This window comes from Calliphora vicina, chromosome 2 (assembly GCF_958450345.1).
Source record: "Calliphora vicina chromosome 2, idCalVici1.1, whole genome shotgun sequence".
In the NCBI taxonomy this organism is placed as follows: domain Eukaryota; kingdom Metazoa; phylum Arthropoda; class Insecta; order Diptera; family Calliphoridae; genus Calliphora; species Calliphora vicina.
In genome coordinates this window covers 49,045,177-49,064,649 of record NC_088781.1, presented here as the reverse complement: position 1 = coordinate 49,064,649, position 19,473 = coordinate 49,045,177, and the positions used below count along the sequence as shown (strand labels likewise).

Here is a 19,473-nt window from a genome sequence, read left to right as displayed (position 1 = left end):
TTTCAAACATAATTTCATTTATTGTATTCATATTCATATGTATGTATTTAATACATATAAAACAATTTGTTTGTTTGTTATTTTAGTGTTAAAAAATACAAAAAAAAATCTACAAACAATTTTATAACAACACAATTTTTGCTTGCTCTATCCGTTTCCTGTTAATGGCCACAATATTCACACTAAACGTTTATATATTCTGTTGGTTTATTTTATATTTTGTTAAAAAAATACAACATTTTGTAAAATGTTATACATCCTTTAATCATTTACTGTATTTTTTTATATTTTTGAATGATGAATTTCTTCCGTGCTGTTGAAAATATTGTTGGTAAATATGCATGAATTTGTAAAAAAAAATCCGTGAATTTTTTCAAACATATTTGGTTTTATGTTTTTAATTCTTTAGGTTTTTTTTTTGTTAATAAACAACAGCATTATATTTTCTATGTAATATTGTTATAGTTTATACAATATTGTTTTTATTTGACTGTAAAAGATCAAACGCTCCAAAAAGTAGGCAACATTTTTAGACCAGCATACATGTGAGAAGAGCTGTCCTAAAAATAGTGAAAATTTTATATAGACATCCGGTTTGGGCGTTATTGGTTGAATGTATGTGTTTTTGTTTTGAATGGAAAGGGTGTCCCACAAATTACTCACAATTTGAATTAAATAGAAAACACAGCTTATATGTTTTGAATATTATATCTCTTAATGCATGGCTGGTTGTGGGCTATAACTCTATAAAAAGAAATCAAATAGTGTTAAGTCACACTATCTAGGGGGTCAATTCTGTTCACCAAATCAAGAGAGCAAGCTCCCAATTTTTTTTTATTTTCTAAATATTACTAAACTGTCAGCTGTCAATCTGTTTCTTATAGCAACATTTGAAAATGAATCCGCCATTCCTAACTGGATTGGTAAAATCATGTTCTGGGGATTTTTGAAGAAACCTTAAATATTAGTATATTGCTTAGATATGTATGTCGTATCTTTCGAACGCTGCTTTCGTTTTTAATAACTTATATGACATTTTGAAGGGTACATATCTGTCATTTACTCTCACTTAGTTATTGAACATTACAACAATGGTTTTTTTTTGCTTCGAAAATGCAGAATTTTGTGCCAACAAAGCGTCATATGCGGGAAGTTTTGCTTTACTTCTTTAATTTAAAAAAAGTACCGCCGAAGCACTCTCATTGCTCACCAAAGCTTATGGCGAATGTGTTTCATCGGCTTCAACTAAGCGAGAGATGCTTTGTGCGGTTCAGAAGTGGTGTTTTTGATACTTAAGATCAACCAGGAAGATCGCCCAGGCCAGCCAAAAAAGTTTTAAGAGCAAGAATAGGAGGCATTATATCATTAAGATTGTTGTCAAACTCAACAAGAGCTTGCAAAACCATTGAAAGCTACTCAAGCGGAAATTTTGTAATGTTTGCGAGCAGCAGAATTCATTCAAAAGCAGGGAAATTGGGTAACATACGAATTGAAGGCGAGAGTCCTTGAAAAATGATTTCGCATGTCCGAAATGATGTTTGAACGTTATAAAAGTTTTTCACCGAATCATTACTTGCGATGAAAAATGTATCCATTACTATAACCCGAAGATCGTATGTGAAGCCCGGTTTTCTCGCCGAATCGGCACCAAAGCCAAATACGTATGGCGCTAAGGTAATTCTCTGTATTAGGTGGGACAAAAAGAGCTGCTGAAATATGGAAGACAATCACAGGGAACCTGTACCGAACAAAACTCATTCGTTTGAATCGAGCATTGGCCGAAAAACGCCCAGAATATGTGGCCAGGCATGAAACTGTAATATTCCATAATGACAAAGCTCGTTCACACGTCTCAATACCTGTTAAAAATAATGAAATGGTTGGGAAGTTTTGACTCACCCGCCTTAAAGTGCCGCTGAAGCACACCGATTACTCACCAAAGCTTATGGTGAATGTGTTCTATCAGTTTCAACGTGCGAGAGATGGTTTGTTCAGTTCAGTGAGCTACTCAAGCAGCAATTTCAAAACATTTTGCTTGTCAGACCGCTCCTGAGGTGTCTCAAATTCTCCATTGTCAATAAATATACTCCAACAATCCTCTGCTTTATGTCAATCGAATCATCTATTTAGTTATGACAGATTTATTTTTAAAACTATACATTTTTTTTTTCGAAGTTATCACACATTTTGGTCTATAAATATTTTTCTATTGAACTTATTTTGCTGATTTTCTATACCAAACATCTTAGGTGATTAGCAAACGTGTCCTTGTAAACAAAATTTATTTCGGTGCATTTTGGAAGTGATCGTGTTTTACACACACAGACAGAGCAGTATAGCTAAATCGACTTAGAATTTCAAAATGCATATTTGTTGGCTTCTAAATAAATATTTCACTGTATTAATTACGGAGTGACAAACATAGTTGTCACGTGTTGATGGTATAGGGTTAAAAAATAGTGAGAAGTTCAATAGTTTTTCTATTGTACACATATTTTGATTCTAGTTTTTGCCGTAAATTATATACATATTTAGCAAATTTGTTACTGACCTTTTTAACAAAATCTCCTATAACGTAAGTATGCTTTGATTGTATGTATTATAGTTAAATTTTTTTATTACAAAATTTAATCCCACAACTTCACACAAAATAAATTTTAAATATAATCATCTGCCAAACCTTAAAAAACACTTGAATATTTATATACTTGTCAATAAAAAAAAAAAACATTTCTTACATAAATTCTTTCTTTTTTTCCAGAACAATGGTGCACAACAATTGGCGTCTGAAGCAACGGTTTACATAATGCTGGAAGATGTTAACGATGAAATTCCTCTATTCACTGAACGTGAACAGGAAACGGTATTGGAAGGTGAACCAATTGGCACAAAAGTAACACAAGTGAATGCCATCGATAAAGATGGCACTTTTCCAAATAATCAGGTAAGTGCCACCAAAAGAAATACCTAACAAAAATAACTTTTAATACGTATTATGATGATTAGGGAATGCTACAAGAAAACAAATTCATAAATCCTTTATAAGCAGCAACACCTTTTTATAATTTTTTCTTATTGTTGCCTTTTTTTGTTAAGTATTTGCTTAAAAAATTATATATTTTTTTTGAAATCCAGCCATGTGTAATTTAAGATGATAAGACCCGGTGTCGTCATATTTATTTGTTAGTGTTTAGGATGAAAAAGCAGCAGCAAAAACTGTGAAAATAATTTTTGTTTTCGCTGATTTAGCATAATTTGAGCAGTTTTCTTTTTTTTTTTTTTGTTTGTTTTTCATTGCTTTTTGAAGCACAAAAAGAGACTGAAAAAGTACTTAACAAAATACTAATTATTAAATTTGTTTTTGTTTGCTGAGTGCTGCACAATGTGCCATAATAATAAGAATAACCCAGTTAATATTATTAAGCAGTGAAATGAGGAAAAATAGTACAAATATTAAATTTATGGTATTTGGTTTTATTAATGAAATCTGTTGAAATTTGTAAGAATTACGGATTTTATGTTTGCTGGGTAGGGCTCCTTAACCTGATTTCTTACTATAAAGAGCCTTAATATAAATATTTTGTTTAAATGTTGCTAGGATTATAATATTAATATTCTGCTTATGGTGTTTGAGACTCTGTTGCACAATATCTTTAATAAATCTTTGCAATTGAAAAGTCCTTTTGTGTGCCAATGACAAATAACAAAAAATTATTATTTAAACTTTTGCTTTAAAAAATATGCATTTTTTAGGATCCAATAAAAAATGTTCCTATTTAAACTATGACTAATTAGGATAGTAGTGTATGACTTAAATTTTATAAAATTTTTAGCTTTTGTTTTGAAACATTTACAATATTGTTAACTATGATATTTCCCTATCCTTCTGGCAACATATGGATGCCGAGGCAAAATAACATCTCATCTTTTGAATCAATCCAATATCGGATATTCTGCTCCAAAGTGAAGTGTATCGCAGAGAGAGCGTTTTTTCTGCTTCGGTCAAAACAAATAGTAGTCGGACGAGGCAAGATCTGAACTATGAGGCGGGTGTGGATAAACTTCACAACCACTTCTTTCTACATCCTTTTTAACAGGTATTGCAACATGTGGCCAACGTTGTCATGATGGAATATTACGGTTTCATGTGTGGTTGTATATCCTGGGCGTTTTTCGGGAAATGCTCGCTTCAAAGGAATCAGTTACGTAAGCTGGTCTAACCAGATTTTAGCATCTCCTTTGGTTTCATCAAATACCTTAGCGCCATGAAAATTTTTCTTTGGTGTCGATTCGGATGGTTGGCCAGGCTTCACATGCGATTTCTTACGGGTTATCCTAATGGATCCATTTCTTTCATATGGTACCCAATTTCCCTGCTTTAGGATGAATCCTGCTGCTTGAAAATATTTTGAAATTGCTGCTTGAGTAGCTCCCAATGACTTTACAAGCTCTTGTTTTGTTTAACAACAGTATTTATGGAGTAGTGCCTCCAATTCTTGGATTTCAAATTGTTGGGCTGGCCTGAGAATTTTTTTTGTCCGTGTCAAAATCTTAACCTCAAAAACCATATCTTGCACGTTGAAGCCGATGGAACACATTCACTATAAGCTTCAGTGAGCAATGGGTAGGCATCAGCTGCACTTTTTTTTCAAATTAAATAAGGAAAGCAAAACTTACCGCATATGACGCTTTGTTGGCACAAAATTCGAATTTTTCGAATCAAAAAAACGTCGTTATTTACACTATAATGCTCAATAGCTAAGTTAAAAAACTGACAGATATGTACCGTTCAAAATGACATGAATGTTATTAAAAACAAAAACCGCACTCAAAAGATACGCCATCTGCAGTATATTCCGAATTTTTAAGTCACAAACCCAATATAAAGCCGGTTAACCGGATAACTACTAAACCTAAACCCGAAAATATGCTTTTTCGATTAAACCGGAAACTGTTTTTTTAATTTTCCTGTTTTGTTGAAACTGCAGGCGTGTCATTAGGAGCAAGAACATGTCTTCTTCCCACTTATTAGAAGGTCTTCAGTTGAAGGCCTGTAGGTAGACTATACTTCTAAGGTTATTCCCGTCATCTAAAAATTAAATGCTGAAAATTTTAGCATAATCGAATAACGTTAAAAAGATTAGATTTCGGGTCAATATATTAAAAAATCGATTTAATTGTGTCCATCCATCTGTCAATAAATCTGCTATGTTTTCGAAAGCCATTTTACTAATATCAAATTCTAGTAAAACAGATCTGTCATAACATAAAAAATGTATAACTTTAAAGTGAGTTTTAAGCCGGCATTAAGAATTTATCTAGGAAATGGATATTTTTCTTTCGAATAAAATATTGTATTCCTGGAAATGGAATAATATAACTCTAATAATAATTCACACTAAATTATTTTTAACATTACAATATCTATGTAACTTAAGTTATTAAATTCTTTTTTTGCAAATTTATTTCTAAGAAACCTATTCTTGTTTTATTTTTATTTTAGCACTTTTATGGTAGTGCTAATTAGTTTTCTATCTAATTTATGTGTATGAGTTCCTTATTTTTTTCTTCTTCTCACATCCTTGAAATTTCATTTATTTAAATAATAGAACTTAAGTTGTCGTCACTTGTGTTTCTTCTTTAGTTTCAACAGAAAAAAAAATCTCATTTTCACACCCAAAATGTGTTGTTTGCGCCAGCAGTATGCCTTTGTTAGGGATTAGGCCTTCTTGTTTTCAGCTTTTTTTTTTAATTTTTCAATAGAATTATTTTACTCCTTGCTTCAAAAAAAAAAAAACATAGCCGAAGGTGTATTTAATAAAAATGGGGAGAATTAAGCAAAAACCTTGTGAGGAAGATAGCCAGCCGTTTAAACAAATGAAAATTTTATAATTTAATGAGAAACGAAACATGTAGCCCTAAGGATTTTAAGATATTATGATGCGCAAAAAAGCAATAAACTACAAATTACTTGATATGTTTTCTACATTGCTTTCGAATAATATGTCATGATTGTTTTAACAATAGGCATGACTTGGCAATGTTTGGTATGACATTTGTCAAGTTAAACAGTTACTAATTAAACATTGCTGCTTCATTTCATTTTCAATCAACTTTTATTGGATTTGACTGTTCATAAAAGATCCATATGGTCCACTACTGATTCGCTTTTTGATCAATTGTTTAGTTCATTCATTTGTCTGACAAGTTTTAAAGTGATTGTCAATTCAGTGCTAGTTCCCATGCAAAAACTCTTTTTAATAGTAAAATGTTTATTCAATACTGAATGTACGAGAGGAAGCTTCATGATCATCTTGAAATATTCTCGAGCAGCATCGATTTTAATTGAAAGTGGCTTTAAAGTGATTCCATTCAAAAAATTTTTAATCAAGATTTGAAGGAGTGTGTAATATAAGAAGTACATTTCCACTCGGAGACCAATAGAATTTATTCTGATACCCTTTAGAAATATAACTATGTGTGAACTAGATTTGAAGAGAAGGAATGAAAAGAAAGAAGTCAGGTGATATAAAGAGAAATAAAGTGAAAACTCTAGTCCAAAAAGAACAGGAAATAAGTATGGACTGCGTTTCTCAGAGCCTGGATTACTTAGATCATATATAGCTATATCCACCAGTTAATCATTTTCCCCCCAGCCATTTTTGCCTGAGACTAGGATAGTTACTAGGATAGTTACACAGAATATGATCCACTGTCTCTAGTTCATCAATATCCCATAAACAATGAAGGCTCTAATTGAGCAGTGACTGGTGATAAGTCCTACCAAGGACCTGAGACTTTTCCTATCAAACCCAATTAGTATTCTGGTTGCCTTTGCATTCAACTAGAGTTCCGGAATCTTTTGAAGATCAATCTATAGCTGTGACATATAGGAGGTTTAGCCTACCAGGCCCTAGTAATTTAGTCCAGATCCGAATCCTGTCTGGCGAGTTCATATGATATCTCATTTTCCTGTTCGTTACAGTGCCAAATCAATAACTGCATCCCAAATTTTACATTTTTAAAATTAAAAAATAAAATACATTGCTTTTGATTCTAATGAATGCTAAATGAGGCTTAAAAATACTAATTTGAATTCGCGTGAAGGGTAATTTAAAATTAACGAGCATATTGTGTATTTGGTAATAAATTTGTTAAAATTATTTCGTGAAAAACTAAAAACTTCAGGGCGCCAGGCACTAAAAAATTATATCATAACTTAGCTTTAAATCTTGCCTTGCTCATAGCGTTTGAATTACTAATTTATCATATTTAACTTGAAAGTTATTTTAAAATTTGTAAATATAAACACCAATTAATATTAATCATACGCCTACATATGAATTATGCAGACTTTTTCCAATTAAAATTAAACCAAGATAAATGTAGAAATTTGTTTGTTTGATAAAATATACAAAAATTTTGTTATTTTATGGAAGACATAATAAAAAACTTACTAGGCATATAAAGTGCTATTAAATGTTATAATTAAAAGAAAATAAAATAAATAGTAATACATACATCAGTCTGTTTGCTTACTTGTTTGTTTGTTTTTACAAAATATTGGAAAATAGTAACACTGTCAGGAAACAAAAGTAAAGTATATGATTTTAAATATCAGCTCGACTTGGATTTAAAATAGTTTACCACCAATTTTTATTTGAATTGTTATTATTTTTATTAGCCAGTTACTTTTTTATTCCCCTTTTTCTCCAAACTCCATCATCATAATCACTCCCACAGCACAAACAACTTCAATTTCTTCTTATTAAACAAATTAAAACATAAAACTAATAAGCTTGTTATTTCTGTCATTTAAACTCTTTCCAGGTTTACTACTACATTGTCGATTCACCGCGTAATGAGGGCAAAGAATTCTTTGAAATCAATTTGCAAAGTGGTGAAATCTTTACAAAAACCGTATTCGATAGAGAGAAGAAAGGCGCCTATGCTTTGGAGGTAGAAGCAAGGGATGGAGCACCATCGGCAAGACCCAACAGCAATGGACAACCCAATTCAGGTTAGTACAAGGAAAAAAACACATCTCGGCAATAAATATTAAGTAAATCCTTAAAACAATTTATGCATAATTCTAAAGACACCAGAAGACACACAAGATTTTCAAGCAAAAGAAATTCTTGTTAAGTATTTTTTTATGTTTTTTGGTGACACATTAATGTTGTTTTTCGCAGCGATTTTTTTTTGTTAAACAGTTTAAGTATTTTTGGGTTATTTGTAGATGGCCTTTTACATTTTGGGTGGCTACTTATAACTAGTGTTTTATTTTTTTTCCTAAAGGAGTGAGGGGTTATACTTAGTGTGCATAAGTTTTCCGTTTCCTTCCAGTTAGTTTGCTCTATGGTTTGTGTAAACATAACTTTTATAAAAAAAAAATTACAGCTGGAAAAAAAGTACAAAATCGTGAATTGGTATTATGCAAATGTTGGTTTTTTTTAAATGCAATTTTCCTAGTAGCCAGCTCCAACTTAAACAGCCGTACAACCAACCGAACCAACCAACCATTGCGACAAAATTGTTTTAAAACAAATAATTCGTTAAAGCAGAAAACTTTTTCAATGTTATTTTCATTCTTGTTATTTCTTTGCCGCGCTTTATTTTTAAGCAGATTTTTTCCGAATAATTTCTCTCGCAGAAAATTGTGTTAAGGCAGATTGTGTGCTTAACGAACAAAATCAAAACTTTGTTGTGTTTTTCGTCATTCTTTCTTCTCTATTTTGCTTTGGAGAGTATTTTTTCTTAGTTGTTAGATATTAAATTCAAATCATTAGGAAATGTAAAATTCATAAGAAACTTTTAAATTTGGTTAAACGCAGTTGACGTTTAGAAAAAAAAATATTTATTTATTCTTCCACTTTCTAAAGGACTTTTAATTATATGTAAGAAGGATGAAAGAAAAAAAAACAGATTTAAATTCGTTTATTTTGTTGGGTATTTATAATGGATTGATTGGAAAAGGCTAGAGAATAGTTCGAATCACTATTCTCAATCTACCATAAAAAAAGCTGAGGTATATGAATGGCTAAAAACATGTTTAGATTATATTTTATCCATTATTTACAACCATTTTTTAATACTTTTTAATGTAGTCTAAAATTTTATCTTACTTCTGGCATTTGAATTACTAATTTATCATTTCTAACATGAAAGTTATTAAGCAATATGTAAATCGACACATTAATTAATATTAATCATACGCCTACGTATTAATTATTTCAACTTTTTGTATAACTAAGATAAATGTATAATTTGTTTGTCTGATAATATAAACAAATTGTGTAATTTTTATAGAAAATGTTGGAAAAAAACTTTCTAGACACATACAATAATAACAAATGTTGTAAGACTACATTCTAAATAAAGACTACATTCAAAAAGTAAGTTTAAAAACACCAGAATGAAATTTATGTTATAATTTATTAAGGCACTAATAAAGGATTGAGGATTAGAATTATAGTATTTCTCACAAACATTATTACATATATTTATTTATATTGGGTGTATGACTTAAAAATGCGATTTATTTTTAAAATTTTAAACTTTCATTTTGAAACATTTGCACAACATAAATTATTAGCTATGACCTTTTACTATATTTCCAAAAGAACTAGTCTTCTTTTGAGGATAAGAACGAATCAAGCCAATTCCGAACACTCTGTTCTAGTGTGAAGCGTATCCCAGAGAGAGCGTTATGCTTCGATCTAAATAAATAGTAGTAAGCCCGGGCAGGTTCTGAACTATAAACCGGGTCATGCAAAACTTCACAACCACTTATAGTTTTTAAAAGGTATTACAACATGTGGTCGATCGTTGTCATGATGAAATATTACGGTTTCATGTCTGGCCGCATATTCTGGGCGTTTTTCGGCCAATGCTCGCTTCAGACGAATCAGATGCGTTCGATTGTTTCCATGTGATGACCTAGACATATTTCAGCACCTTATAATAGATAGGACCCTTTTGGTCCCACCAAATACAGAACATTACCTTAGCGTCATGGATATTTGGCATTGGTGTCGATTCGGCTGGTTGGCCGGGCTTCATATATGATCTCTAACACTTCGGGTTATCGTAATGGATGCATTTTTCATCACAAAGAATGAGTCGGTGCAAAAAGTATTTCTTTCTTAGTGTTCAAGCATAACTTCCGACATACAAAATCGTCGCTCATGATCTCACGGCTTCTCAATATGGTACCCAATTTCCATGCTTTTGGATGAATACAGCTGCTTGCAAACGATTTGAAGATGCTAACCGAGTAGCTCCCAATAATTTTGCAAGCTCTTGTTGAGTTTCACAACAATCTTCATGGAGTAATGCGTCTAATTCTTGGTTGTTAAACTTTTTTGGGTGGCCTGTTTTCCGCGTCAAAATCACCACTTCAGAATCTCTCATCTCTCGAACGTTGAAACCGATGGAACACATTCACATTTGGTGAGCAATCGGTGTGCTTCAGCGGCACTTTTATTACAAAATAAAGAAGTAAAGCAAAACTTCCCAAATATAACGAAACACAAAAAAAACTGTTGTTTACACTACAATATTCAACGACATAGTGAGAATAAGGGCCTCATTTTATAAAACGCAAATTCAAGTTCAAAACGTTTTTCCCAGTATTCTTCATACAAATTGCTTGCGTTTCTGAATGCTTCGGTTTATAAAAAGAGGCCCTAACTTACAGATATGTTCCCTTCAAAACAGTGTTTAAAAGATACGCCATCTATTGTAAATCCCGCATTTTTAAGTCACATATTTTTAAGTCACGGCGGAATTTCCTTCTCCAATTCAATGACCATTGTGAATATGTTGTCATAGACCTTTGACTTTAAATAAAACGATCTAGAGTGCCAATTTTGATCACAAAATTATAGACCAGCAAATGTCTCTTGAATTGTTTCACGGACACTGTCTGGAAACCACAAGACACCTCAATATAATCCAATTTATGCAGAAAGAACTCTGTTATCATGTTGCAATATTGAGCACCAGTAACAGTCACTGCTTAACCGGCCTCGTTTTCGAGGATTTGTTGTCAAATTGTACCTCCATTAGCTGAGTTTCATTGATGAAGCGTTGAGTTTCCTTCTGAAATGCACGGACAGTTGTAGGATATTTGTGCATTTGCACTCATAACTCAGCCAATGCTAGTTTTGTTTTCAAAAAAGAGTTTAAATCAAAATCACCAAAGTAGTTTCTTGATGATGGCTATTTAAACAATGTTTTTTCATTAATTATGTATGATTTACTGGCTTTTGATAAAACTGCCGTTAATTGCTAGTGTTGCCTTTTCAATTCAAATAAAACACACATCGCCGATGAAGAATAACAAAAAGAATTATTCGCTATATCATGGACATTTTTGGAATGATTTAGCTGAAAGTAAAAATAAGCTATTTTTAACAGTTCTGTATGTAAAAGATTTATACTTTCAATCATTACTTAGTCACTGTACCGAGGTTCTGTTGTTGTTGGTTTTGCTATTCAAAGAAAACAAAAGTTTTACTGGCATTCAAGTTAAAAGCAAGTGTAATTCAAGTCTTAAATTATAGTGAAGCAATTGAATTAATTACAGTTTTATTTCAATAGTATTCACTAGTAAAAGGAAACATAAATTCAAGCCAAATGGTTTTTGTTTGAAAAATATTTAATTTTTTCAAATATTTTTCAAGTTTAAAATATAATTACATTTGCATTCAAGTCAAATTCAAACAAAATGTTCAAGTGCTTGAATTTTTGTGGCATTGGTGCTTATTGGCATAAAAACAGTTCATCGTATATAGCTTAGAGATTTGTGGACCTATGTAGTTGGTTTTTTCACAGATATGTTCTAAGAAGTATTTTCGACATAATTTTCAGAAGAGGTTTGGTGTTTTCACTCACAAGTCTAAAACGGTTTAAATCCAAAGCATCAAAAAATTTAATTTTTATTCGTTTTATACACAATTTATTGTAATTACAATTTCTTCGCCTATATATTGGTCATTTTGGACAGATTTTGCTGATTTTTTCACATCTTGGTGAAACACTTTTTATATTTCCGCTCATTACTCTGTAAATTTACCAATTTTATGTTTTTTTAAATTAAAACAAAAAATTAAATCAAAAGTATCAAAAAAGTTTCTATATGCTTCCTATTCTGTTCAATTATAATTTATATATTTTCTATCAAACAAAACTCACTTCCCTGTAGCATGCTTTAAAATTCAATTAAAATGTTAAAGAAATTGATTTCAATATCTATTTCTATATTTATAACCAGATTTTTCCCTCTCTCTCTCTATTTTCATATATAAATTTTAATATTATTTTAATTTCTTTCTGTACGCTCTATACAAACAACCAGTCTTGCAAATAATTGAAAATAAAAATATCCAAAGAATATAAAAAAATAAAACTAGTAAAAATACTATATACTACAGATGTATTTAAAAAGAGCAGGCAAAAAATACTCACTCTAAAACAAATTTAGTAGAAAAATAAATGAAAAAAATTGAAATATAAGCCAATGAAAATAATCAATTTGTCGTGCAAATTGAAAATGAAAATTTATCCAAGGACATGCTTTTGTTTTTCAAAAATAAAAAAAGAGAAATTGTTGTCGTGGCAGTGATGCCAGTAGTAGTAGTAGTCGTAGCAGTAGTTAGTTATTTGTTTGTATGAATACTTTGTAGTAAAATTGAACAGAATTCAAACAATTGCTGTGTCATGTTTTAATAACTAACTAGTCACTGGTATTATACAGTGACTACTCTAACATAAAACAATAGTTGTTAAATATATACTCTAACAATTACACACAAGCCTATTTTATATCAACTCTCTAACACACAACAATGCACTAACTTTAATAAGAGTTCATATCCTGCAGCCCTCATTTGCTTGCTATAGTATTAAAGCTTTAAGTGTCATCACTTCAACTAACATGTGTAGAAACATACCAACATATATATGAGTATGTTTGCTATGATTGCTAGTGTATTAGTTAGATGAGTTTTTAATTTACAATAGAGATGAACACGAACAAACAGAAAACAAACTGCCTGCCACTGTCACTAAAATATAAGCCATCTACTAGTTAGTTGTTTAACTCATTTTTTTTTCAAAATCATAGACATGATTTCAAGGTTAGTTTAGTATGTACAAGCAACAATATCTGTGGAAATAAACATTTATTTTAACAATATTTTCTAGTTGCCTTTAATATGCACACATAGCTACAACACAAATTAAAATGTTTATTTTTTTTATATATTTTTTCCATTTTCTTGTTTGTTCTATTTTGTGTTTTGCAAATGTGTGTTAAGCGAACTAGAAAAAATATAGAACAATAAAGTGAATACAAAAAATAAAAAAAAAATATATATAAAGTAAAAAACTGTCAGCATATTTGGTTTAAATAATGAAAATAAATTTCAATTAATATTTTCTTTTTGGTTTCATTTGAAATATGCATGTTGTATAGAGTTCAATTTATAACTTTAGGCAGGAGGTGAGTTTTAAAATAAAATAAAAGGTGGTATTTTTTTGTATTTGAAACTTTTGCTATGAAATATTAGTTAGCTGGAGCAATAAGACTATTTTTATCAAATATAGAAAATCTTTATAAACAGATCATGCAATAAATATTTAATCATTTTCTTAAAACTGTTTAATCGCTAGGCAAAATATATAAATCAATTAATTTTTCATCCTAAATTATTTTGATTCGTAGAAATAATATATTTGAAGTGTAAGCACAACTATCAGCCAAACTTTTGAAAAACTCAATTTGTTCACACTTAAAAATATAGCCTTTCTGTCAAATGACTTCCTCATTCATCTGAACATAATAAACAGTTTTGATGGAATTCAAGTTGAAAGCAATTGTAATATCACACTTGAGGCCATTGTCAAGCAATTAAATTATATATTAAATCACAAATTTGTGCAAATATCCTGTCAAAGACCTAACTCAGTTATCAAAAACCTAAGTGGTGAGAATGTATTAGTATTTTTATTTGTTTGAGTTTTTGTTTCAAGTTTTCGCTCTATGAATATTTTCTCTATGTATTAAACCATAGAGCCATAGAGAATAGACATAGAGCAGAAACTCTCCTGTCAAAGACCTAACTCAGTTGTATAAACTATGTGAAAACAAAAGCAACACTTGTATGTTTAACTTTTTGAGTAATTTTATTGTTTGAGTTTTTTTCTAGTTTCCGCTCTATGTATTAAACCAAAGGGAAACATAGAAGCGAGGCGTCATTGTCAAAACCCTAACTCTTGCAATAACAAAATACATAGTAGTCAATGTATTTTTTTTTTGTTGTACCAGACATATTATTTTTTGTATTTTTGTTTGACAAATCGGAGTGCCTCGTCTCTATTTATAATTCTCTATTTATTAAACATTCTTTCAATAGAATGGTAGAAAGGAAACATCAATACAAGTCGAGTGTTTATTGCTTGAAATAGGTGAAATTTTTTTCAAATATTTGTCAAATTAACATACAATTATGTTTTAAACTTAAATTCAAGACAAAAAAAATCCTACAAAATGTTCAAATGCTTGGAATTTTATCTCTTTAATACTTATTTTTTATAATATACAGTGACTCAAACGCAAAATCGGACAAGAGTTTGTCTGATATAAATGTGCTCTAAACATAAAAGGATGTACCAACAAAATAGTTTTTTTCGCTTCTATATACACTCGACATACCTATGTATATCTCTAAAAAATAACAAAAACTAAAATTTGCATAATTAAAACTGTAAAGTTTTGCATAAAAACCAAAATAACACAATTTCTTGCGCCAAACACAAAATCGGACAGAGTAAAATAAGTATTCAAAAGTGGGCGATAAATATTTAGTTGCATATCCTTTGTTGTTTTGAATGACCTGTAATCGCTTTTGAATTCGTAGTCTTGATAAATGGAAAATATGTTTTCTGTACCCACTTTTTCGCACTTTGCTCTAAATTTTACTTCAAAATGTTGAGATAGACAAATTTGTCCATTTTACCATCGACAAAATACAAATTGCATACTACGGCTCTCAATATACAGCCCAAACCATAACAGAGCCTACTCCATGCTTAACTGTGGCTTTTGTGCTTTTATAATTGAATTCGGCAACAGTTTGCAGTCTGATCCATGTACAATAATTTTACTTAAATGCTTAAAATAATGGCAACTATCAATAAAAATGCGATTTACGGTGGTTTACCAACAAATTTACTACTTTGTCCCAAAAATCTTCTATTTTATTTATGGTTTGGAGCTGCATATTGAGTACAGATTCAAAAGCTATTACAGGTCATTTGAGACAACAAAGAATATGCAACTAAATCCAGTAGCTTTCGTTTTACTTGTAGCTCATAATAAATATGATCTTTTTGCTCCACCAAATACAGAGAATTACCTCAGCGCCATGGATATTCGGCTTTGGTGTTTATCCGGCTGGTTGGCCGGACTTCACGCACGATCTCTTACGCTTCGGATTCTCGTAATGGATCTAATTTTCATTGGAAGTAATGACTCTATGCAAAAACGATTTTCTTTCATAGCGTTCAAGCACCATATTGGACATGCAAAATCGTCTGCTCGCAAACTTTTTGAAATTGCTACTTGAGTAGTTTTCAATGCTTTTGCAAGCTCTTGTTGAGATTTACAACAATTTTCATGGAGTCATACCTCCAATTAATGGTCTTCAAACTTTTTATGCTGGCCACTTCTGAACCGCACAAACCATCTCTCGCACTTTGATACCGATGAAACACATTCACCATAAGTGTTGGTTTGCAATCAGAGTGTTTGAGCATCAGTTTTTTAAATTATAGAATTAAAGCAAAACTTCCCGAACATGACAAATAAGTGAGAATAAATTACAGATATGCACCCTTCAAAATTACATATAAGTTATTAAAAACAAAACCCGCGTTCAAAAGTCATACCCTCATACATTGGTCAAAATAATCACATTTTGGAAATAAATCCTTCATTTCATATTGACAGATCCCAATGATTTGAAATTTCACACATAAATAGCTAAGGAGAATTCGAGGTTTTTCATACAATAAACATTCGACTTGAATTTATGTTCCTTTAAGTAACAAAATTTTATTAACACATGTATTAGAAATTCACACTCTAACCATATTTTCACTTTCCTTTCTATTTACAGGTATGTTATAATGACTTCTTTCTCATCTTAATAACATTTACAGTAAGTAAAAACACTCCTTACATATTAATATGTATGTAAACCAATAACATTCAGTGTCAAGAGCTCTCTCTCAAAAAAATTGTTAGCATCCACAAAAACCTAAACAATGACAAGGATAACATTTTAATGTAGGTACAAATATAAAAACAAGATGAGAAAATTTATATCGAAAATGAGAGTAAGGAATAAATTCGTATTTAATGTTAAATTCCCGAAGTCAAATAGAGAGGAGTAATCAAATACAAATAACAGTTTTCAAAAACAAATTAAAATGAGAGATAAATTCTTAGCAGGGGAAACCGAGCTGAGAGCAATAACATTTTCGTAATTCTTATTTAACAGTAGCAGGAGAATAACAATTTAATAGATGAAATACTAACTGGAGAATTGTGAAAAAGAAGAATTATCTGATATGTTAATGTTACTGTTAGAAATAATATCGAAAATGTCCTAGAGACGAGACAAATATTATTTAAGGAATGTTTGCAGGAGAAAAGTAGATAAGTAATGCTCCTTCGCTGCTAGTGACGTATATTCAAGATAAATATTGCTAACATAAAATGGAGAATATAGAGCTATATAATACGGAAATCTAATGTTATCTAAATTAGACAAATAATACATATCATGCAGATAAATACTAAAAGGGAAATGTAGAAGAGGCATATTTAAGGAGCGTTAACAGCAACAGCTGCTTTTAATACCATACAACATAAAGAGGAGCAATAATTTATCTACATTCTATACTTGACCTACATTTGTATCGTATATACATTTTCTCACATAAATTAAATTATAAGTACTTATTCTTTTTCTATGCACTTAATATTATCTTTTTGTATATAAAATACAGCAGCAAGGACATACATATATTTGTATCTGTGTAAGGAGAAATTTTAAGCAGATTATGTTTATTTCTGGTTATTGCCAAAACAAACCTTAAAAGTTAAATGACCTGTGAGTTTAGTTTAGCATTTTGGCATTTTAATTTTACATACTTAAATACTAGTTAGTTAGAAATGTAAATATTTAAATTACTCTTAAAACAAAATTTAATAATAACCAATGAAATTTTATTCTAGCAGCTATGACAATTGTTAAAATATTTCCATTAGTTGGAAACAAATTTAGTTTGCTACAAAGTTGAAGTGAATTTGAATTATCAGTGCATTAAATAAATTTTGTAAAATTAATCAAAAATTGTTAACAAATATAAAGGATGTTTCGAAATTTAATCAAGATTTGTATTAAATAGAATTGATTTCTTTGGATTGTTATTATTTAATTGAATCCAAAAGTGCTTACACATACGCATTATTTTGTATATTTTTTTCCGTGCATTGAACTTCCAAAATTTAAAACATATTAAACAAATGTTTAGCTTTTATTTTGATACATTTGTACAATATAAATTTATTCGAAGTATTGTCCATTATTAGCTATGACCTTTTACCATCTTTCTGGCTACATATGGATTACGAGCCAAAAGAACTGTTCATCTTTTGAGGCCAATATCGAATCAAGCCAATTTCGGATACTCTGTTCTGCAGTAAAGCGTATCCCAGAGAGTGCGTTCAGCATCGATCGAAACAAATAGTAGTTGGATTGGGCAATTTCAGGTATAAAATGCGAGTGATGCAAAACTTCCTAGCCACTTCATTCTAAATACCTTTTAACATTTATTGCAACATATGTCCGAGTGTTGTCATGATAGAATATTACGGTTTCATGTCTGACCTATTCTGGACGTTTTTCCGCCATTGTTCGCTTTACATTTTCCCTGTAATTTTCTGGTGATATTTCAGCAGCTCGTAATAGATAAGGCCCTTTTGCTCCCACCAATTAAAGAGCATTACCTTAGCGCCATGGATATTAGGCTTTGTTGGCGACTCGGCTTTTTGGCCGGGCTTCACATACGATCTCCAACGCTTCGGGTTATCATAATGGATCCATTTTTCATCGCAAGTAATGATTCGGTGTAAAAATGATTTTCTTTTATAACGTTCAAGCAGCATTTCAGACATACAAAATCATCTTACATCAGGGCTCTCAGCTTCAATTCATATGGTAACCAATTCACATGCTTTTGGTTGAATCCTGCTGTTTGCAAACATTTTGAAATTGCTAATTGAGTAGCTTTCAATGATATCCTGTTGAGTTTGACAACAATCTTCATGGAGTAATGGCACCAATTCTTTGTCTTCAAACATTTTTGGCGGGCCCGGGCGAACTTCCGTGTCAAAATCACCTCTCCTGAACCGCACAAACCATCTCACGCACTTTGAAACCGATGAAACACATTCACATAAGCTTCAGTGAGCAATCTGTGTGCTCTATTTTCCAAATTAAAGAAGTAAAGCAAAACTTCTCGCAGGAAAATCTACATTTTCGAAGCAAAAATAAACTTTGTTTTTTACACTATGGTGTTCAGTAGCTAAGTGAGAATAAATGACAGATATGTACCCTACAAAATGACATATAAGTAAAATTCACCCAATATTACAAAGCACCTTGAAATGGTATTATAACTAAATACATACATAAGCAAGTAATTAAAAGAAACCTAAAAGTATGCTTTAGAAAAACTCAAATTGTATTAAATTATTTCATAACTAAGCTGATCTCAAGGAAGTCTTAAAAGTTTGCAATAAATCAAATAACAGAAAATCTTCCAAGGAAATATTTCATAAACAAATAATTACGATTATTTCAATTATTACCAGGAATAAACTACAACAGAACCCAACCAAATTCAATTAAAATGAACAGTAATTAGAAAATTATACAGCTTTAATAATAATTTTTCGTTTTCCTAATTATCACATACATATATAGAACTATTTCTATTAAAATTACATAGAATCTAGCAGTTTGCATAATTATTTCAATATTTTTATGCTGTGGTGTTGAATTTGTTTTGCGCCGCGCCTAAATGGTATGCAATAAAATTTTATTGGCTTTTTTAATTGAATTTCTTGTATAGATATTTCCATTTAATGACTTGTTAATTGGTGTTTAATAGATTTTATTTTTGTTTTATACACAATTTGGGTTCCAATACTTGCGCATTAAAAATACATAAAATTTATTTATTTGTTTGTTTGTGTCTTTGTTCCATACTGTATTATAAATAATTGTGCCTTTTTTTCTAATTACAAAAAGCCCATACATTAAACATGTCTCTAGCAATAAAATATATGTATATTTTCTGTTATTAATTAAACAACAAATCAATATATTATATTTA

General features: G+C 30.5%; 1 protein-coding gene across 5 annotated transcripts in view; it reads left to right on the top strand.

Moving 5' to 3' along the window:
• The window catches only part of CadN (Cadherin-N), a 305,582-nt gene that overhangs the window by 124,704 nt on the left and 161,405 nt on the right, over positions 1-19,473 (top strand). For all 5 annotated transcript variants that reach the window (XM_065501307.1, XM_065501306.1, XM_065501305.1 and 2 more), the window contains exons 9-10: positions 2,762-2,944; positions 7,831-8,020. In XM_065501307.1, the coding sequence (XP_065357379.1) occupies positions 2,762-2,944; positions 7,831-8,020 (373 nt within the window). The remainder of the gene's footprint in view (positions 1-2,761; positions 2,945-7,830; positions 8,021-19,473) is intronic.